At 50.4% G+C, this 22,667-nt stretch overlaps 1 protein-coding gene across 10 annotated transcripts in view; it reads right to left on the minus strand.

Moving 5' to 3' along the window:
- Positions 1-22,667, minus strand: part of FHAD1 (forkhead associated phosphopeptide binding domain 1) — a 122,820-nt gene that overhangs the window by 34,434 nt on the left and 65,719 nt on the right. For all 10 annotated transcript variants that reach the window (XR_013337999.1, XM_077775811.1, XM_077775810.1 and 7 more), the window contains exons 11-17: positions 21,470-21,553; positions 20,289-20,441; positions 18,939-19,134; positions 9,070-9,140; positions 6,598-6,750; positions 3,685-3,792; positions 3,340-3,447 (exon numbers count right to left, since the gene is read on the minus strand). Coding sequence is in view for 9 of the 10 variants with exons in the window: in XM_077775811.1 (XP_077631937.1) it covers positions 3,340-3,447; positions 3,685-3,792; positions 6,598-6,750; positions 9,070-9,140; positions 18,939-19,134; positions 20,289-20,441; positions 21,470-21,553 (873 nt within the window). In the remaining variant the exon portion in view is untranslated. The remainder of the gene's footprint in view (positions 1-3,339; positions 3,448-3,684; positions 3,793-6,597; positions 6,751-9,069; positions 9,141-18,938; positions 19,135-20,288; positions 20,442-21,469; positions 21,554-22,667) is intronic.

Raw genomic sequence — 22,667 nt, forward strand, 5'->3', positions numbered from 1 at the left:
GCCCCGTGGGGAGGAAAGCACCCTGTGTGTGTACAGAGGCCCTTGGTGAGGGGCAAGTGAAGGGAGGGAACTGGGCCTGCTTATCTTTTTTTTAATTAAAATAAATTTTTTTAAGTTTATTTGAGAGACACAAAGAGCAAGTGGGAGAGGGGCTGAGAGAGATCAGACAGAGAATCCCAAGCAGGCTCCAGGCAGAGCCTGATGTGGGCCTTGAACCCATGAAACCAGGAGATCATGACCTGAGTGGAAACCAAGAGTTGGATGGATGCTTAATCCACTGAGCCCCCCAGGAACCCCCTGTCTTATTTTGGAGTCTGAGCTCTTATCACTGGGCCAGGCAGTCTCTCTGATAAGATGGAGAATCTCATTAACAATGGCTTTCCTATCACTGAAATAAATCTCTTAAAGAGAATCAGGTGTCAGGATGAGGGCAGTGTGCTGAATTCAGGAGCCACAACACACCAATTTCTGGAAGGGGCGCAGGGGCGAGCTTCACCCCTGACGCTCGACGAGGATGGAGGGAAGCGGGTGTGGTTAGGTGCTTGCGCTCACGGACTTTTATTTAGGAAGTGATTTGCTGACAAGCCATTCAGTTAAATGGCCTCACGCAAATCACAAAGATACGGATTCATGGCGGGGCCCCTGCCTCCAGTCACTGCCAGAAATGGCGCCTCAACTTTCAAGGGGGTTGAGTTACAAGCATCAGCGTGGCCGGAAGACGTCTGGAACTTGGAACATGGCTTCCGTCACATGACCAGCGGTCAGGGTCCCAGATTAGCCCGCATTTCGGATTTAATCCGTAATACGGCTGAAACGCTCTATATTCTGCAGTGAAGAGTCGTTTACGAAATCCCCACGCTCAGCTGTTCCAATAACAGCTAAACGAAGCTGAAAAGCAGTAACATTGTGGATTTGAACATCTGAGCTGGGATTCGGGGAAGGTATTTCCCTGTAATCTGCGAAAGAGACTGGTGGGCACTTTCCGGTGACTTAGTGTCGGTTCCACTGCCTCTGATCTCGCATCTACACCCAGGACCTTCCTTCCGGCAGCTCCTTTGCAGGAGAAGACTGTCCCTTGCGTGGCTCACACACCCGGGCCCTGTCCCCCTTGGCTGCTCTGCTCCCAAGCTCTTGGCAGATAAATGGAGTTAACCTTTAGGGTTACCTCAAAACCCACATTACGACCTGGCATCCTGCTGTGCTTAAAGATTGATCTGATAATGTGCAGAAGGTTTAATAAAAAGAAAAACCAAGTAACCAGTTTGAGGTTGGCTGAAGTCTGCGTCGGGGACTTTCATCTCCTGTTTCCCCGTCAAGAGACCATGGAGAGGGTCTGTCAGGAGAGGCGGGCTGATGCTTTCCCAGGCCTCTGGTGCCCCGGCCACAGCTCCTCCCCTCCGTGAGGCCGACTTCATCACACCTTCCTTAAATCTCTCTCCTGAAGTCCCCCATGACCTCAAAATCTCTAAATTCAAGGGCCTTCTCCGGCCTGTTGACCTCTTGGTGGCATCTGGCCCCAGTGAACCTGTGGGAGTCTCTGGTCCTTGTCACCAGCTCTGGGGATATAACTCAGGGCCAGGCCTCAGTGACATTGTTTATACGGGCCGCAGAACCCAGTGTGCAGGAGTCTTGGGACATAAACATCTTCCCTCCTTGGACCAGATCAGATTGGCTTCNCTGAACATGACGTAGGAGTGGTGATCATAGCGACATTTACTGAGCAGCAATTCTGGGTCAGACACTTCCCTGTGCATGACTGCCAACCCTCACAGCCACTGGTTAAAGAAGGGAGGTACTGAGATATCTGTGGCCAGTAAGTCATCCAGCCGGGATTCGAACCCATGTCTCATTTGGCAGCAGGGACTGCACTCTTCCCCCCTCTGTCCTGCCTCATGATAAAAGAGTTAATGAGAGCAGTATGTGAAAAAGACCGCAAGGTCCAAGGGTCACCGCAAGGTAAACCTGCGTCGACAGCATAGCGGAGCTTGCCCCAAAGCTGGGGTGGGAGCGTCAGTACAGGAACAAAACCTTCCTTGAGGGGAAGGGTCCTGGCCTGGGCCACCATGGCTAGAGAGCCGGGTCTGGTTTCGGGAGACAACAGACCCTGGGTTGCAAACTCAGATGTCTGCAGAGGCCAGGCGGGTCCCTGCACAGGTCCTGGCACTGAAGTGGGCTGTGTTGACCACACGGGGTGTGGTGAGGGTGTGGGAAATCACTGCTGCTGGGCTGAGCTCCTGTCCACTTCCGCCAAGTGGAAATGGGGCCAGCTTTTCTGACGTTTCAGCAGAGGAAGGAAATCCGGCTTTTTAAAAAAAATGTTTGTTTATTTTTGAGAGAAAGCGTGTGCGCATGAGTGGGGGAGGGGCAGAGAGAGGGAGAGAGAATCCCAAGCGGGCTCTGCACCGTCAGCACAGAGCCTGATGCGGAGCTCGATCTCATGAACCGCAAGATCATGACCTGAGCTGAGGTCAAGAGTCGGATGCGTCACCCACCGAGCCACCCCAGTGCCTAGAAATCTGGATTTTTAAGTAAATTTCATGAATTCAAAATAAAACCCTCCGGGGCCAAACGTGACACATCCACAGGCCCTTTCCAGCCAGTGAGTGGCCAGTCTGTGACTTCTGGACAACAGGACAGGTCAGGGGAGGGCCAAGGCCAGGCTCCAATCCTGGGAGGCACATAAGACCCAGGGCACTGGGGTCAGGAGAGGAACAGGGGCCTATATTTTCAAGCATCTAAAAGGTTATTATGTGGACGAGGAGGGGACAGGTCTTGGAGGAGCCAGTGATGCTCTTCTGGGAGAACAAGCTTGATGGCACTTAACCTCAAGGAAGAATTTTCTGCCAGCCGGAGGCATCTCCACTGGGAGGGACCGCCCGGCCTGTAGAAAATTCCTTGACCATGGAGCTGAAGGCTGGGTGATTTTAGGATGTTGCTGGAGGACTGACAGAGCCCCGAAGCCCCGGGACTCCGTACCTCTTCCACGTCTATGCTTTGGGACCCGATCTCTATGCGGAAAACACTCCTGTCCCCAGCCCCGGCTGGTCTCCCAAGTCCCTGCTGTGACTGCATTTTGGGCTGGTTACAATTTATCTTNAACCGACTAAGCCACCCAGGCGCCCCTGGTTACAATTTATCTGACTGGCTGTCAAGGTTACAGCTCCAGGGCTCTGTCCCTGAGCCCCCACGCGTCCCAGGGTGGCAGAGCCCTCCCAAGGCCTGACCACTGTAGGAAAGCTCTGCCATTCTCTACCCCCATCAGCTGTGGATTGGAACTCACTCCCACACGGCCCTCAAGCCGGAAGTGGCTCCAGCCCGCTGTCTCCCCCAGCTGCGTACCTCCTTCTGGCGGGTTAGGAGACTCTCCAGCTCTTGGACTCTCATCTGCTCATCTTCTAATGCTTCCTTCACTCTGTTTTTCTCTTCAGTAATGCTTTCCTCCCAGACCTGAAATGCAACGGCCATTGTTTGATAGACACAGTTACCATGGCAGGAGTCTGGACGCTGAGCCAGGAACTGCGAGGGTAGCTTTTCACTGCTCACCGCAGTCCCACGGGGAGACTGGGCGGCCAGGAGCAAGGGAGCCTGAGCAGGCGGGCTCAGATTGGAGCCTGAGGTCAGTCCTTCCTGGGTGCATGACCTTGGCCTGGGCCCAGGCTGACTCTGCTCCCCCCAGGTGCTTACCTTCTTCTGGTGGATTAGGCGATTCTCTAGCTCTTGAGCTCTCTTCTTTTCTTCTTCTAAAGCTTGTCTTGCTCTGTTTTTCTCTTGAGCAATGCTTTCCTCCAAATCCTGAAAGTCAATGACTGTTGTTTTAATAGATGCAGTGACCATGGCAGGAATCAGGACTCTGCCAGATTAGCTTTTTACTCCTACAACCCACCCCCAACCCCGGGGTAGCCCTTTACGCCTACAACAATGTCCCGGGGGGAGACTGGGCAGCCAGGCACAAGGGATCTGGAGCAGGCAGACTGAGATCAGAGTCCCAGGTCAGTCCATCTTGGGTGCATGGCCATGGGCAGTTAAGATGCAATAGAAGCCTCCATCTCCCAGTCTGTACAATGGGGACAGTAATAGTGCTTCCTGCATTGGGTGAATGTGAGGAGCAGACAAGACCTGCTTAGCACGTGGTCACTGTTCATTAATAAGGGTCAGTCGTTTCTTCTGTGATCTCCACTTTGCAGAAGAGGAAACAGAGAGATTAAGAAATCTGCCAAATTTACTGGTAAATCACATGAACAGGGATTCGAACCCTGATCCATTTGCCAAACCAGGGGTTGGCAAACTAGGGCCCCCTAGCCAACTCTGGCCTGTTGTCTGTGCTTTAGAAATAAAGTTTTATTGGAACACCCCCTCGCTCACTGTTTGTAGATTGCCTATGACTTCCTTCCAACTAGAGCAGCAGAGCTAAGCAGTCCCGACAGAGCAGTGCGGCCTGTGAAACTGAAAATGTATACTATCTGGCTCTTGATGCAAAAACTTTGCTGACCCCAAACTAAACCGTTAGTGCATGCACAGATCAGGTACATGCTGTTAACAGTTCATGATAAAAAAGTATGAGCTCGCTAAGGAAACCAAGAATTTCTTACTGTAGAAAGAGTGTCCTCAAACAAGTCAGGATTCATGAGAAGGAGTTGAATTAATGAATTTTAACACACATATTTTTAGAAAGGGTGGGGGTGGTGGTGTCATATGGTGTGAGGAAGGTACATTGAAAATTGGGACCCTAGGTGTTAAGTCTGCGACAGTACTTTCAGATGAGTCCCTTGGGTCAAGGAGATGTATTGAGTGTCTGGGGAATAAGTGATGACCCTCAGCAGGATAATAATGACCACGAGCAATGGTACTGTCTGGGCGGGTACCTGACAGCGCTTTCTGTTCCTCTTGGGGTGGTGTGCGCTGAGGTTTGTTCCATTTAAAGGGGGTTTGAAGCCAGCCCTTGAAACCCTGTCTGCATCAGGACTGAGGTTATAAATGGGCGTCTGGGAGGCTGGTGCCCAAGTTGCTGTTGAACATGGTAGTGCTGAAATACGGCACACCCACGGTGGGAAAAGTCAACCCCAAATTAAAAGTAAAATAAGACATGTGGAAAGGGAGAGGGTAATCAGGGAGGAGTGAGGAAGCAGGTGAAGAGCTCTGTGAGGCTTTTGGAGATTTCCATTTCTTTCTGGTTTTATTGCCCTCTCTCTCTCTCTCTCATGACACTGGCTTTTTCTATGTCTAATTGACTTCAAAATGGACTCATCTTGATTTAAGGCTATTATTAATACTGCCTTTGGCCATGTACAATTTTGGTCAGATGGTTCTTCCCTTTTTAGTCTTTCAATTTTTTTCATAAAAGGCAGAAAGGCAGAGAAAGGGGCAAACAGAAAAAGCGGTAGAAGGAGGAGACGCATTTCTTGAAATAACTGGGCATGAATCAGAGGCTGAGCGAGGCAGAGAGGTCTGCAGAGCTGGCGTATGACAGAGAGATGGTCCAAGCGGGAAGGCAGGACGGGCAGGTGCAATCTTCCTCGGGGAGCAGAGCTGGGGTCCAGCAGGTCTGGGTGGGAGTCACCCATGGCTGCACACTGGGAACCACCAGGAGCCCTTCGAAATCCCAGTGCATGAGCCACACCCGCGGCTCAATTAGATCAGAGCCCGGGGATGGGGGTGGGGGGAGAGGTGCAAAAAGCATTAGTGCTTTTTCATCTCCAAGCTGACGAAAGCACAGCCAAAGTCGAGGGCCACTGATCTCGGATGATGGCAGTGAAGTAGTTAAATTCATGGCAGGCCCTGAACATCAAAAAGAGCTTGAATATAGAACAAAGATGAGAATCGATTCATTAAATGCAGTTTCCTGGACTTCTCCAGAGATTCTGATTTAGTGGGTCCGGGCTGGGGCCCGAGAATCTGTATTTTAAACAAACGTCCAGGTGGTTCTTATCAGGCAACGTTGGGAAAAGCTTCCTCTAAGACTTTGCTGCTGAAAATGTGGTCTGCAGTGCTCTCAGCACCAGCTGGGAGCCTGTTAGAAGTGCAGAATGCAAAAAAAAGGGAAAAAAAAGAAAAGAATAAAAGAAAGAAAGAAATACAGAGTGCCAGCTTCTGCCCCAGACCTGCTGAGTCAGAATCTGCATTTGAAAGCCTGCCCAGGTGCTTCACTGACACCTTTAGGGTTGAGAGGTGCTGCTGTAAACTATCTTTTAGTGGGCTTGGTTTTTAGAAAAGTAAGTAGCCATTTTGTCCATTTGTTTCCTGTGATATGCATAGGAGAGCGGAAGACAGAAATAATATGAAGTCGGTCCCGCACGCACTTAGAAGCATCCATCACTTACAAACCAGGACCTGTAAGAGTGACTTGAACTTGTTAAATCGACTGCAATATCTAAGCAAATAAGGTACCATTTCCAGGAATTTCCGTAACCTTGATGTTTCAAGTCAATTTCGCTGTGAGTTTTAGAATTCCATTCCTCCAACATTACTCATTCGTTTAATTAATTTAGTTCATAGCACTGAACAGGGAGTCGTTGAGATTTCTCCCTCTAAATACATGTCCTCGGAAAAGGCCGTTTCATCACTTTCCAGGAGTAAAGAAGATGACAGGGGCCGCCTTACCGCCTTCTCTTCCAACAGCTGCTTGATTCTGGCTCTCAGCTTCTCCTCTTGCTGCAGCCTGTCGTCATTCAGCTTCTCCTTCTCTGCCAGATGCTCCCGCAACTTCTCTTGCAGGAAAGATTGCTGAGTTTCCTGAGAGCTGTGGATCTTGATCTGAAATGAGAGGAAAGGAGACTGAAGCTAGCTGATGGGGGAGGGAGATAGGATTAATTAAAGGAGTCATTTCACATTTTTTTCTTCTTACAAGTTCTTTACCTCTGGGGGAATAGGGCAAAAGTTTACACAAAACTTTCTTAACGCTTAGCCTTGTTGCCAGTAGTGAGGCAGTAGAGTATAGAGGTTAAGAATCAGACTCTGCATCTAGACAGAATCTCAGCTCTAGTTCTTTCTAGGTGCTTCTCCATTTAGAAAATGAGGCTAGTACTAGTATCTACCTCTTAGAGTAAAGATTCACTGAGATCGTGGGGAGCCTGACTGGCCCAGTTAGTTAAGCATCTGACATCGGCTCAGGTCATGATCTCCCGGTCTGTGAGTTTGAGCCCCGCAACTGGCTCTGTGCTGACAGCTCAGAGCCTGGAGACTGCTTTGGATTCTGTGTCTCCCTCTCTCTCTGCCCCTCTCCCAGTATCTCTCACACACACACACACATACACACACACACACTCTCTCTCTCTCTCTCTCTCTCTCTCCCTCTCTCTCTCTCAAAAATAACCATTTAAAAAAAAAGATTAAGGGAGATTGTGATGGAAAACTTTCAACACAGTGCTTAGCATGTAGTAGGTGCTCAGGAAATGGCAGCTAGAATTATTAGCTATTATTTGCTGAGTGGAAGAGTAAAAGCAGTGAGTTAAGGTCAGAAGGCCTGAGCTTCTGTCTTGCTTCTTCTGTTAACTAGCTGTTTGACATTGAAACAGTCACCTGGCCTCTGAGGCTTCATGTCCAGATCTGTAAAGTAAAGAGAATGGACTAGATCATGGGTTGACAAAGTACTATCTATAGGCCAAATCTGGTCCACTGACGATTTTTATAAATAAAGTTTTATGGGAACAGAGCCATGCCCATCATGCTCATTCGTTTACATACTGTCTATGGCTGCCTTTACTCTACAGCAGCAGAGCTGAGTAGGTGTGACAGAGGCCGTATGGCCTGTGAGCCTCCACTATTTAGCATCTGGCCCTTTGCTTTAGGAAAAGTTCGTTGACCCCTGGACTAGATGGTCTGTAGGGCTGGTTGCAACGATGGTCCTAACACTTTACCCTCCCTCTGTCCATGTCTTTGGCCATGTACCTTTTAATTTTTTTTTTTAACGCTTATTTATTTTTTGAGAGCGAGAAAGACAGAGGGTAAGTGGGGGAGGGTCAGAGAGAGAGGGAGACACAAAATCTGAAGCAGGCTCCAGGCTCTGAGCTGTCAGCACAGAGCCCGACACGGGGCTCAAACTCATGGACTGTGAGATCATGACCTGAGCCGAAGTCGGATGCTTAACCGACTGAGCTACCTAGGAGCCCCTTTGGCCAAGTACCTTGCAGTGCCTCCCCCCCGCCCCCCACATCCTGCCCTGACACTGAATTCAGCCATGTGACCCGCTTTGGCCAATGGGATGTTAGCAGACATATCCCAGCAGAGAATTGAAAAGCATTCCATGACCGGGCTGCTTTCTCTCGTACTTCCACATCGCCGTAGGAGCATGCCCAGGCCAGTCTGATGGAAGACGAGAGACAGAGGGAATAGAGTAGAGTCACTAGCTGAGGCCGGCCTAGACCAGTCAAGGGCCAGCCAACACCCAGAGACTTGGGCAGGCCCATCCAAGACTGCTGCACCCACCTGGCTGCTGACCCCAGACACGTGAGTGGTGAACAGTAACTGTGGAATGCCACTAAAGTCCTGTGCGTGTTCATTACACAGGACTGTATGGCAGTAGCTACCAGACTGGTCCAATCCCTAATGATCCGTTGCCTCTAAAATGTTCACGTTATGTAACTTTTGGGAATTCTTCTCCGTACTGCTATGTTCCTCCACTGCATTCAATAAGCACAGGTTTCAAGATGTGGTGGGATTTATTTTTTAATAATTAAAAAGTTTTTAATTACTTAATTATTTTGAGAGAGAGAGTGAGAGAGAGAGAAACCCAAGCAGGCTCCATGCTCAGTGCAGAGCCTGATGGGCTCGATCCCACCCACCAACTGTGAGATCATGACCTGAGCTGAGATCGAGAGTTGGCAGGCGCCCCAAGATGTGATGGCACTGAAATCTTTCTGATAATGTCGGCAGAAGGAAACAAGCATCCTGTCTTTGCCCTTGGCCTCCTGGGCGATCTTAGCCACCCTGTCTGAATCTTGTTGTATCAAACGGAGATATGAGGTCACCTCTTGGAGAAGGTGAGTGGTTAACAGAGAAAAAACAGGATAAAGGCCACAGTGCGCATAAATGCCAGGATGGAGCTGAAGTGAACTTTCAAAGTGAAAACATTACCTGCAATTCCTGGGTTTGGTTTGTAATTTTCTTATAATGTACCAGAAGATATTGCAGATACAAAGACAATCCTTGAAAAGAGAAGCAGAAAGAAGGTAAGTAGCAATTCAAGTCGCCTCCTTCACTTCCTGGATAATGTCGTAACAGAGCTCGCTCACAGCTGGGTGAGGGCAGCGCCGCCCTCCCATCAGGGAGACGTGGGTCGCCATCCAGCGTGTGATTTTAAAATGGTTGGTGAATCTTGGTTGGGCTCAAATCCAGTTTCTTTCTGAAGCTGGAAAGTAAAACCCATCAGCAGGGCCCCTCCCGACGAAGTGTCCGCCAGGTACAAAGCCATGCGCTGAGTGCGGGGATGCTGTGGAGCCATTCCTCAAGGTTCGGTGTGAGGGACAGGGTCTGACCGCCTGCCAGGAGACATGCAGTGGCTGCAGGTGGCTACTGACAGAGTCGGGGAGGGTGAGAACCCCGGAGGAGGGGAGGGCATCACCAGGAGCGATCGCAGGAGGCTACTGGGCTGAGGAGCCCCAGGGTGTGGGCACTGCTGGGCAGGCAGCGTTCATTGTTGGAGGGGAGGGCATTTCTGAATGGAAGGTGTGGAATGGCAGAGGCTGCGTGATGACGGCCCTCCAAGATACCCAGGTCCTGATCTCTGGAGCCTGCGAATGCTACCTTACGGGGCAGAGGGAACTTGGCAGATGTCATCAAGTTAAGGATCTTGAGATGGAGGAGATTATCCTGCACTACTGGGTGGACCTGATATAATCACATGGGAAGATTGGACAGAGGACAGGTGGTGGGTCAGAAGCAGAGAGCGAAGATGCTTCACGACTGGCTCTGAAGGTGGAGGAAAGGCAAAGAAATGGGTCCTTTCCTAGAGCCTTCGGAAGGACCCAGTCCGTCTGACACCCTGACTTGAGCCCAGTGAAGCCGATTTCAGGCTTTTGGCCTCCAGGGTTGTGCGAGAACACACACATGTTGTGTTAGGCATGTGTTGGTGGTATTTGTTACAGTAGCCACAGGAAACCACATGGGGGTGAAGGCGGGTGGGGAACTGGGGAAGGAACTCAGCCCTCGAGGGTGCTGAGCTTCACTGGGCTGCTCAGACGCCACCAGAGGGGAAGCAGAAGGTGGAGCTGGAGGGGGGGCCGGGGTCAGTCTGTGGCTGGTCTAGAACGGTTGCTTAAAATGTGTAAACTGGGGGTCAGATCACTGACGTGTACTGAGTGGGTGCTGTGTGCCCAGCCCTGCGCCAAGCAGTCAGGGCATCACCGCACTCTATCACCTGATCGTCACCTGGTTGCACAGGTGAGGCAGCCGGGCTCCGAGACATGTGGCCGTCGGGGGCCACAAGGCAGGCAAACGGCTGAGCCGGGTCTTGGGCTCAAGTCAGTGTGACTCTAACATCCAGTGGACTGCCTTGATGAGGAGTGTGCTGTGGTTTTGCTTTTTTTGTTTTTTTGTTTTTTCCCCCAGAAAAAGAGCTGGGGTGAATTAGAGGCGGAGGAACTGGCCGGTCTCCTAACGGCAGCACTGTGGGTAGGCTGGGCTGGACAGATTCCCTGTTGCGGGGGCCGTTCTGTGCGCTGTAGGAGGCCAGAAGCGCCACCCCCACCCTGGTTGTGACAACCAAAATGTCTCCGGACATTGCGGGATGTCTTCTAGTGGCTGAATCCCTTCCCGGGAGTTAGAGGCTGGGAGCCCACGGACGTCCAGGTCTTTAGTGCTGATGTTCTAAACCAGGGTGGGAGAAGTGGGGATAAAGAGAGAGAGAGGGAAAGCTCCTCTTAGGGGTAGAATGGTGGCCCCACTGTCAGACAGAGAAGACAGGTTAGGATGGTGTAGGGCTGGGTCGAAGGGAGGGGCTACAAGCTCGGTTTCAGACGTGTTGAATCTGAGGTACTAGAAGGACTCTACGGAGAGGCGGCCGCCAGTCCATCAGGGTCTTCATGAGATTTAAAGAGAGCCACCCTTCCTGCTGGTGGACGTGGCCGCTGCCAGGGGGTCCCACCTGCTGCCTTATGTGGTCCCCAAGCTGTACTACTGCTGCCGGCAGCACGGCATGTAGAGACGTCCGTGTGCCCATCGCTGCCGCAGGAGGGGCTGCGGAAGCACCTGGATGGAGACTTTCTTCATGAGAAAGGAGACGAGGGAGGGGAGGGCCGAGGACTCCCCTGGAGGAAACACTCAGGTAGGGACAGGAGTAGGGGAAAGGGGCTGCTGGAAACAGATGGAGAAGGTCCAGAGCCAGGCAGGGTGCGCCAGGCCCCGGGAGAGCCACGGGGTGAGAGTGCTTCCTGGAAGAGCTCCGGGAGCGGTGGGTGAGCCAGAGAGAACGCCGGCTGGGAAAGATGGCGGGCTTGCCAGTGTAGACGGGGCTCCGTGTCAGTTACACGCAGGAGGCAAAGACAGAGTAGGGCATTCGCTGTGAAGACAGAGGGCGTAACACACTTCCGCAAGATGCCGGGTGGGGCAGGAGCGCCAGCAATAGAAAAAGAGCTACAGAGGCGGTGGGTTCCAGGGAACTGCCATCTTGAAATGCATGTTTGATGGCAAGAGAAGGGGTCAGGGGAGGAGAAAGGCTGCTGATGCCAGAGAAGGAAGTTATCATTCCAGACCTTGTGCCCAGGTTGCCCGGGCAGGGACGGAGAAGGGGAGACACAGGGAGGGAAGAGCTGCATCTGGAGAAAGCAGTGAGAATACAGTGGGGATCTGGAGGAGGAAGGGAGAAAAGATGGAGGGAGAGAGAGAGAGAGAGAGGGAGGGAGCTGAATATGTTCATGCCTAGGGCCTTGACCCCTGGCACTGCACCTTTCTGAGAATTTCCAGCACGCGAGAGTAGAATGGTAATATTATAATAATAGCTATCAAGTATTAAGTACCTGCTGTGTGCCAGGCACCACGCCAGGAGTTTTACACGTGATATTTTCTTTATTTTATTTTTTTTAATGTTTTATTTATTTCTAGGAGAGAGAGGGAGACAGTGTGAGCAGGGGAGGGTCGGAGAGAGAGGGAGTCACAGACTGAAACAGGCTCCAGGCTCTGAGGCTCGAACCCACGAACCGCGAGATCATGACCTAAGCGAAAGTCGGACGCTTAACCGACTAAGCCACCCAGGTGCCCCATACATGTGGTATTTTCTAACCATTATAAACAACCCAGTGAGGAAATGTGTTTGCATTTGTACGTGAGGCAGCAGACATTCAGCGAGGTCGAGCTACAGAGCTGGGAAGCCGGCTCAGAATCTGGCTCATGTCTGTCATTCTCTTTTAATCGACGGGAGGGTGGCTTGTGAGTAAAGGGTGGGGTGGCGACTGTGAAGAGTATGTCAGGGGAGGTGCTCTGTGAGGACATCGAGACGGCAGGGCAGGCCAGATGGCCTGGGTGGTGCTGGCATCAGCTGCGGGAGCACACGGATTGGGGGTGGCTAAATTGGGGTACGCCCTGTGACCTGAGAACCGAAGGGGAAGGATCAAAGCAGGAGTGGGATCCAGAGAGGATTAGGGGGAGGAAGGACTCAAGGTTGCTGGAGGAGAAGAGGGTGTGTGTGAGCATATGTTTGGGCTCCATGATGAGCTATCCTCATAGTGGGGTTACTCTCTTTTCGAGAAAAAGAGACAATTCTTCATTACATTTCTGGCTATAGAAGTTGTATGTGTCTATTACACAAACCCAAACATGACAGATCTCCATAACGTGGAGTGTTCCGGGCTCTAGCCTTCCTGGCCGGCACACTGTAGGTTTGCAGTCAAGAGCTGATGAATGACCAAGTGAAAGTCCTACGCAGTCCTGCCATGCTTAAAATACTCCCAACACTTGTGTGTCTCTTTCTCTAGATTTTTCTTTTGGTTCGATACCGATACTTAAAAATGGGAGCACACTATGCATACTGTATTACAACTTGGCTTTTATCGTGAAAAAATGCTGCATGTTTTGGATATCTGAGAGTGATTTTCTCTGCATGAAGGGGAGCCCTTTATCTGTAACAAAGTCTTGCAGAAATAGACACAAACAATTGACCTTGTGAGAAAAACGCAGAGTCCTTTCTTTCCTTTATCAAAAGAAGCCGAGAAACCAGGCAGGAGGAGTGGGGACTAGCTTTCAAGGTCCCTCATTAGACGTTTCGCATCTTCCCAGCTGAACCACACAGCAAGTCCCTGACTAGTCAGACCTCTGGTGGCAACACCAGCCTTCTGAGCCACTCAGGACAGCAGCCAACAATACCTCAAGTAGTCCCCCTTTACATCACTCCACCTACATTCCCCTGGGGGATTTATTTCAGGATTTACAAACCCAGGCTGTTAGGTGAACTTTATCTCTTGGGACAGTATTGGAAAATGCAGGTAGTGTGGTAGTTAAGAATAGCGGCTTGGAGGTCAGAGGGAATTGAACCAAATCCCAGCTTTATCACGTGGCTGTTGAGACACTCAGCCCATGGTCATGACTCTGGGAAGTGGGTCTGGGAAGGGCTCTTTTGCCTTCAACCCAACTGAGTGCTCATGGCTAAGAATATCCCATTTGCTGCCAAATGGAGATGGGGGAGGCTGCGGGTCAGGTTACCTTGGTGTGAATAAATCAAGCTGTAGGGCTCATGCCTATACCTATCTGACCCACATTTGGGTCAAACTAGGTCAACAGGTATTTCAGGCTGGTGATAAAGGCAGCTCTCATTTATTAAGGCTCACTGTGTGGCCCAGGCTCCAAGACTGGTGGATGCATCTTGGCATTTTAATCCTCACAACATCTCTATGGGACCTTATTTTATGAACAGGTAAACAGGGGCACACAGAAGTCAGGTAACCTTCTCATACAACTAGGAAGTGCACAGTGGAGATTCCGACCGGGCAGCTGGTCTCCAAAGCCCTGGCTCAGAACATTCTGTTGTGTTGTGCGAATGGATTCTTCCTTGGCCTGGCTTACCGTGTGTGTCAGAGCGGCAGCTCACCTTGGAGAGTGAGAACTCTTAGCTTTGTCTCTGCCCAAGCTGGTGGCAGAATCTGCCTCTAGGAATTGGGCGTGTACCTGGTACCCCTCTGGACCTTCAGAGAGAGCGTGGGGTCACAGAATGACACACGGGCATTAGGATCACAAGGTCCTGTTTGAATCCTGACCTTACCATGAGGCAGTTGTGTGACCTTCAACAAGTTTCTTAACGTCATTGAAACTCAGCTTCCTTACCTGAAAAATAAAGACAATAAATAATAGGACCTCGCTCACTGGGATATGGGAGGGTAAAAGGACACAGAGCATATAAAACACCTGACATGGTGATAAGTACCCAGGAGGAGCTAAATTAACCATGGTCCCTACCCTTCTCTCAGGATCTGGGAACACAGAAGGCCTTTGGGAGTGTTTGTGGATGGCGGTGAATGACCGGGGACCCCCCCCGCTGGCCTCCGCAATGTGAAGTACCTGAATCTCCTTATCATGCTGGGACACCCATAAAAGGAGTTTTGAGCCAGTTTCTTCATTTCTAAAATGAGGATAATAGTACCTGCCTCACAAGGTTGTTGTGAGGATGAAGGGAGATGATGTATGGAAATGCCTGGAATAGCATCTGGGATAGAAATGTTCAGTAATGGATGATGACCACCATCACCACCATCATCACCTCTACCATCCTCCTCCTCCTCACTGTTAATAGCCATCTGATCACCACCACCATCCTCATCCTCATCACCATTACCCTCCTCACCACCATCACCATCCTCACCACCATCATCATCACCATCACCTCCCCCCACCCCCATCACCTTCACCATTTTCACCATCCTCACTACCACAGCTGCCGCCATCCCTGGGCAAATGGTTCTGTGCTAGGAATGAGGTATAGTGGTATTTAACGCAGAGAATATAGGGAATTCTCTAGTTCATCCATTTCTTTTAGTCTTTGGGTCCTTGCCATAATCCTGCTCGTACTGGAAGAGAAAACGCCTTTGCCATCAACTTCTCCTGCCGAAGGAATGAAGGATAGGCCCTACTTACTGATCTCGTTATTACCCCCCATGCTTCCTGTTGGACTCCGTAGGACCTCGTAGATGCAATCATGGAATATAGTCTGTGTTTCCCCCACAGGTGTTCCATAGAGCATTATTCCCGAAGATGTTAGATGGGAACAAGGACAGCAGAAAAGGAGAAGTGTATTTTGGGAACACTACATTCTTTACCCCATTTTTCTAGATCCATAATGCTTCTTAGCATAGGAGGAACACTGTAGACCTGAGATGGCGAGCCTGAGAAATGATGCCTGAAATGACCGGAATTGCTGGCCTGGTCCTTAACTTGATAATCCACTTGTCTTTATGGTAGCATGTATATGACTCTTTATAGTATCACATAGATGGCTAGGTTTGTGGACATAAGCTACAATGACTAAAATGGCCTCGGACATGGGGAGGGGACAGTACACACACACCTTGGTCCCACTATTACTAGATGGAGATGGCGGTTTTTGTCTTAGTTCTAATCCTGAAGAACAACCAGCATTGTGGCCCATGTTTTACCCGGTTTTGTGTTTGCTCATGAGTGCCAAGATTACAGCAGTAACACTGGGACTGGGGAGCCACTGAGTGGTCGGAGAAGAACAGCCCCCTCTTCTCTGTGCTATATGTGAGGGGCAGGCAGTTATAGAAGTTAATCTCATTTTTGATTTTGCCTTTTTTAAAAAAGAATTTTACACCACCTTCAGGACTACTTCGGAGACACCATGGTTGGGGATGTTGAATCATCTAAGTTGAAAATCACTCCTCTATTCTCATGATTGCTGCAAGAATGTCAAATTCATGCAGCCCCTATGAAGGGTGACTCGGGAAGGCGAGCAACCATCTTCAAAATGTTGGAGTTCCTCAAGGTGTGGCCCTAGGCTCTCTCCCTTCTCATATACTTTCTTCCTAAGTAATACCATTCACACCTATGGCTTTAATAAAATCTACCCACCCACTTACCCATCCATCCATCCACCCACCTGCACATCCACCCACACATCCATCCTCCCATATATTCATCCATCCAACCACCCGCCCACCTACCCACCCATCCACCCATCCATCCATCCACCCATCCATTTATCCTCCCATATATGCATGCATGCATCCATCCATCCATCCACCCATCCATCCATCCATCCACCCATCCATCCATCCACCCACATATCCATCCATCCATCCATCCATCCATCCATCCATCCATCCATCCATCCATCTATCCATCCACCCACATATCCATCCATCCACCCATCCATCTACCCATCCATCCATCCATCCATCCATCCATCCATCCATCCATCCACCCACCCATCCATCCTCTCATATATCCATCCATCCACCCATCCATCCATCCACCCATCCATCCATCCATCCATCCATCCATCCATCCATCCATCCATCCATCTATCTATCCATCCACCCCCCCTCCCATCCACCCCATAGTTAGTTATTAAGTACCTACTAAGTGGTACATGCTTTTCTAGGTTTTGGAGATACACCACCACTAACATCTATTTTCAGACTAGACACACAGGGTGACAGCTGCATCCTTGGTACCTCATCTTGAATATCTCACAGGCACCTCACACTCATCTTCTCCTTCAAACCTGGTCTTCATACAATGTTCCTTATACTAGATTTTAGTGAAGGAAGCATGTCTGTCCTTTTACACAAGCTGGAAACCTGGAGGTCTATACACCCCTTTCTCTCTGTCACTTCTCTTCTAACCATATCCAATTCCACCACGGAGGCTATCAATTTACCTCTTAAATGCCTGGGGACCTTCTCTCTTTCTCTATCTCACCCCTGCCCTAAAGCCACTGTCATTGCTTGTGACCGGTTCCCAACTGTTCCCCGGTGCTCCGTGCTGGCTGTTATCCCATACATTTTCCCCTCACAGCCAAGACGATTACCTCCACAAGCAAACCCGTTCCATCATTTCCTACTTAAAACCTTTCATTGGCTTCTTGCTGCTCTTAGGAGAAAGCAGAGCTTCTTACAGGGGCCCTGCAAGCCCACCTGGCACAGCCCTGCCCACTTCCCCTGCCAACCTGTCCCACCTCCCACCCCCATTTCTTTCAGACCCTTGTGTTCTTTATGCTCCCCTCTCCCCCACCATGCAGGATTCTTGGCCCAGAATTCTCTCCCCTCCCTTTGACTCCCCTCCCCTCCCCTCCTTGCCAAGTAACTCCTAGACATCCTGCAGATACCCTGCCCTCCCTGACCAGGTCAGAGGCCTGCACTTCTCTTTTGTAGCAATTGTCACCATGAAAAGATTTTTCAGTTAATGCCCAACTCCCTCCCCAAGACCACAAGGTCTGTGAGGGCAGGGGTGGTACCTACTCCCCCCTCAATATTTTATGGTGAAGAATTTCACATGCACAGATCAAGTTAGAGGAATTTTACAGCAAACACCCATACACCCTGGACCTGGAGTCCACCTCCAAGTGTGACCCACTACATCCCTGCCCTGCACAGGGCTGGTGTCCAGTGGGCATGCAATAAAATTCTGTTGAATGAAAATGTTTCAAGGTCCTTCCACTTATAAGGTGATAAAGATAAGGTGACTAGATATGTTCAGTAGTGTTGCCTTCAGCATTCGTTGTGTGTGTGGAAAACTGGAAACAACCTAAATGCCCGTGATAAAAAAAGTAAATGTGTAGGTAGTTCCTCTTCCATGGCAGATGCTATCTAAGCACTTTATGTACACCAGTGTATTTGAATCCTCACAACAGCCTTGGGCGGGGGGGTACTGCTTATTATCCTCATTTTACAGGTAGGCAAGCTGAGGCAGAGAGAAGGTAAGTTGCTTGCCTAGAATCATCTAGCTACTTCCACGGGAAAATGTTGTGGAAGTGATGCCCGAAACAGAACGGTAGTGATAACATCAAATGCTGGCAAGGATGTGGAGCCACAGGAACCCTCTCACTCACTGCTGGTGGGAACGCAAGATGGTGCAGACCCTTTGGCGGACACTTTGGTGGTTTCTCTCAAAACCAACCACCCTCTTACCCCACGCTCAGCAGTCATACTCTTTGGTGTTTACCCAACGTGGCAAATGGATGGGTAAACCAACTGTGGTCTATCCAGACAGTGGGATATCATTCAGTGCTACACACAGGTGAGCAATCAAGTCACGAAGAGACGTGGAGGGAACCTAAATGTATATTAGTGAGTGAGAGAAGCCACTCTGAAAAGTTGTAGGATCCCAACTGCATGGCATTTTGGAGAAGGCAAAACCGTGGTAAAAGGAGCTGGAGGCTAGGGGAGGGACGAACGGGTGGAGAGCAGAGGATTTTGAAGGCAGGGAAACTACCCTATGTGACACTAGGGTGGTGGATACATGTCATGATACCCTTGTTCAAACCCCTAGAATGTGCAGCACTGAGGGTGAACCCCAACTCAAAGCACGGACTCTGGGCTTAGTCATGATGGGTCAATGGGGGTTCACCAGCTGTGACAAATGTACCACTCTGGTGGGGCATCCCGACAGCGGGGGGGGGGGGGTCATCATGTTGGGGGGCAGGGGTACACGGAAGTCTCTGTACAGGACTTTCCTCTCAATTTTGCTGTGAACCTAAAACTGCCCTATAATATATAGATATAATATGGTAGCTGCTTCTGAGAGAGACGATTTAGCATAATTTCGATTTAGTTTTCCTTTTCCCTCTGTCACGTCTCATTTTTCTTCAGTAATCATGTCTCACTTGTTTTTTTTTTTTTTTTTCCACCCAAGGAAAATCACTTCCCAGAGTCAGTCTGGAGAAGGGAGTACTTGGCCACATTCCTCAGAAGCCTTCCTCAACAGATGGCCCATCACGATAAGATTCAACGCGACATTTTAGAGTCATGCAACTACGTGAGAAAAAAAAAAAAAGTGCCAGTAACCTGTGTCGGAGCTGGAAAGCTGGATCCCGACATCCCCCAGGAGACGCTCCGTGTCCTCCAGCCAGGTCAGCGACAGACGCAGGATGTCCAGCGCCGCCTTCTGGAGCCCTGAAATAGGCGGGCTCACCTGAAGACTCTGCAGCAGGTCTACCTCCTTCTTCAAGTCCTTGCTACCACAGGACATTTTCATGCAAGCCTGGGAAAACATGAGGCGGTGAGGAGCGCGGACACGCGCCAGAAATGCACTTGGACATCAGCGCTCTCGCCTCTGCCGTGAACCAGGAAGTGCCATGTGTTGGCTGCGCAGGGATGGCTCGGTTTTATTTACCTACCCCCGCCTCCTGCCCCCCCCTTTCCCTCCTTTTTGGGGCAGCTTTTGCTTTTTTCTTGGACTCTTAATTTGGACCCTGGATGGTCAAAGAGTCCTCATTTTTAGGCCTCTGCAATTCCAAATGGCCAAGGACCCTGGGCTGAAAGGAGAACCAGATTTGGGTACTTCTGTGCATCAAACTTCCTGTTGAGATGAACACATCGGCTGGTCAGAAAGTGGGGTTTCCTGATTTGAAAGCGCGCTGACAAGCCAGCGTCTGCACAGACTCCCCAAATAGCAGATGCTTATTTCCAGAGAGAGCGGAAGCGGCTGCTCTGATAGTCTCCGTGCCCGTGTGGGAGCCGCGTGGGGTGTGCGTGTGTGTGTGTGTGGGAAATTCGGGTCCCAGTCTCTTCCAGGGTCAAAAACAAGAGGGGCCAAAAATCTCCAGCCTTTCCATTGCTGGCCTGAAAAAGAAACTGCAAATAAAGAGCAGGAACGTTTCTTTGGTTTCTCTGGAAATAACAGGCGGTTATTTATTTTTGAATTTTTAATTTTTTGCTGGGGTCCGGGGGGCCTCCCCAGGTCAGACCTAGGAGTGTGTCCGGCCCCTGTCCCTTGACCACACCAGGTTCACCTGCGGCTCTTTGTTTTCTGTTCCCAGGTGAGTTTCTCCCACAAGAGAAAAGGACAAAAAAAAAAAAAAAAAAGAGCAGAGCACTTCTGTTCTACCTGCTCCAGGGCCGCTAGGTAATTTCCCAAACAAACAGCACAAGAATGAAATGAAAGAGGGGCGCCTGGGGGGCTCAGTCCTTTAAGTGTCCGACTTCGGCTCAGGTCATCATCTTGGGGTTCGTGGGTTTGAGCCCCACGTCGGGCTCTGTGCTGACAGCTCAGAGCCTGGAGCCTGTTTCGGATTCTGTGTCTCCCTCTCTCTCTGACCCTCCTCTGCTCATGCTCTGTCTCTCTCTCAAAATAAATAAACATTAAAAAAAAGAATGGGGTGAAAGAAACTTTTGTAAAGAGCAGAGAGGGGCCACCTGGCAGCTGTTTAAAGATGTCTTCAGCTTCTCGACGTTCTCTGTGATTTCCTCCCGCTTGGAGTTGTGGAGCTGAGTCTCCTTCTGCAGGGTCCATTTTCTCTGCTGAAGGTTGATGCTGTCCTCGGTGACCTGGGTAATCTTCTCTATTAACTGGTGAGAAAAAAGGAAAGAAAAAGTTTGTAGCACAGGGCGGCTCTGGGAAGAGAGCTGGGAGCATGATTTTAAGCTCCTGGGTCAGCAGGTAAGAAGGGAGGTCCTGATGTGTGTTGGTGACAGCTCTGGAAGAGGGCCTTGGCTCTGTCCCCAGGACGCGTTTCCCAGGGGCAGAGATGACTTTTAGGAGCCAAAGATTTGTGACATTGCCACGTGTTTGTTCTAGAGTCTTCTGCACTGTGGCAGTGATTCCTAACGCGGAGCCTGCTGCTGTGGGCTCGTTAACAGAAGGTCAGTGTCAGGGCACCTGGGTGGTTCAGTTGGTTAAGCTTCTGACTTTGGCTCAGGTCATGATCTCACTGTTCGTGGGTTCGAGCCCTGCGTCGGGCTCTGTGCTGACAGCCAGCTCAGAGCCTGGAGCCTGTTTCGGATTCTGTGTCTCCCTCTCTCGCTAACCCTCCCCTCTCTCGCTGACTCTCCCCTCTCTCTCTGACCCTCCCCTCTCTCTCTGACCCTCCCCTGCTCATGCTGTCTCTCTCTCTCTCTCAGAAATAAATAAAACATTAAAAAAAAATAAAAGGTCAGTGTCAGCAGCCACTGCGAGCAGGCCCTGGGGTGCTTTCTCACGTGTTGATACAGAGGAACGGAAAGAAAAGTCGAAAGAATGACGAGGTGGTCATCACGGCCAGAAGTCAGTCCTCACAGCCATCTTTTCTCTTCAGAATGAAGGCGCAGTTTACAGAGAGGCAGCCCCCCCCCCTTTTAAAGGTGCTAACGAAGGGTAAATGTGTGTGTCTGGCGACAGAAATAGGCCCGAGTGGTTTAATCTGATTCTCACAGAAACATTTCGAGGGAGTTTAACTGGCTTTTTACTTTAAAAGCCAGGAAACCCCATAAAATCAAAACAAATCTTTATGGTGTAGCAACAGTGTGAAAAATATGTTCCATCAACAAAAAACAGAAACATATGCTCTCGGTGTCTGGAGGCCCAGGTCCCAAGGAAGGAAGCGAGAAATCCGACAAACCTGCTGGTCGGTGATGGATCTGTCCAGGAGTGGCTTCAGTCGTCCGTAGGTGGCCTTGATGACTTGACTTCTGAAATGCTCCAGCTGCAGCACAAAGGGAAGGCGACAAGAATCAGCGGGCCGGCTGCGGCCGGCGAGCCCGGGGGCGGCATTCCGGGAGCTGGGGTCCGGGAGTCCTAAGGGCCTGCGCCCCGTGAACGATCACTGTGGGCTCGTCAAACCTTCACCCCTGGCGGGAAGGGGCAGGGCCCACAGAAGAGACCAGAACAGTGGGTTTTAATTACTTTTTAGGTCTGCCTGCCCAACCCGACCCGCACACGTGGTCAGCGCACACGCGGCTCACGCCCGCGCAGGAGCCACTTGCTGCCAATTATCCAGTGGGAAGTCTGGGGCCGGGAGCGCTCTTCCATAATTGTTAAGTTGGCACCAGGCTGTGAAATAAATATTGAGGCTGTCAGTCCAAGTAAATGGTGTAATCAGCGCTGGTGCCTGGGGAGAGAACGGTGTGCTCCCTTCTGCCATCCTGGGCCTTGGACCATGTGTGTCTCGGAGGCTGTGTCTGCTGTCTCTGTGTCCCCAGGGCCCGGTACAGCGCCTGACAGACGGAGTGCTTGGTACACAGTCACTGAATGCTCCAAGACAGAGACAGCTGTCAAAAGCCGTGTCTTCTACTTTGGTCCAACCGGCTTTTACTGAGTGCCTCCTTGGTGCTGGTGTGTCCAGATCGCAGCTGATGAAACAGCCCAATTAAATTAAACCAGGGCACACAGAATTACAAGGTCAAGGTGTCCGGTTCCATGAGAAGAGGGAGGCAGAGGAGCTCAACTTTCTCTGAGAGTTTACCAATATGGCCCGGGTTTTTGGTTCACTTCATTGACTGGGGCGCCTGGGTGGCTCAGTGGGTTAAGTGTCCAGGTTCAGCTCAGGTCATGATCTCATGGTTTGTGGGTTCGAGCCCCGCGTCGGGCTCTGTACTGACAGCTCAGAGCCTGCTTCAGATTCTGTGTCTCCTTCTCTCTCTGCCCCTCCCCCACTCCTACTCTGTCTCTCTCTCAAAAGTAAATAAATATTTTAAAAAATTTAAAAAATATATGGTCATTGACTCTAAAACACAGCCCTGAAGGGACCGTGCCACTGAATCAACTTAAAGGTCCAAGGGTCCTGGGGCGCCTGGGGGACTCAGTCTGTTAAGAGTCCG

The sequence above is a fragment of the Crocuta crocuta genome, unplaced genomic scaffold (genome assembly GCF_008692635.1).
Source record: "Crocuta crocuta isolate KB4526 unplaced genomic scaffold, BGI_CrCroc_1.0 scaffold127, whole genome shotgun sequence".
In the NCBI taxonomy this organism is placed as follows: domain Eukaryota; kingdom Metazoa; phylum Chordata; class Mammalia; order Carnivora; family Hyaenidae; genus Crocuta; species Crocuta crocuta.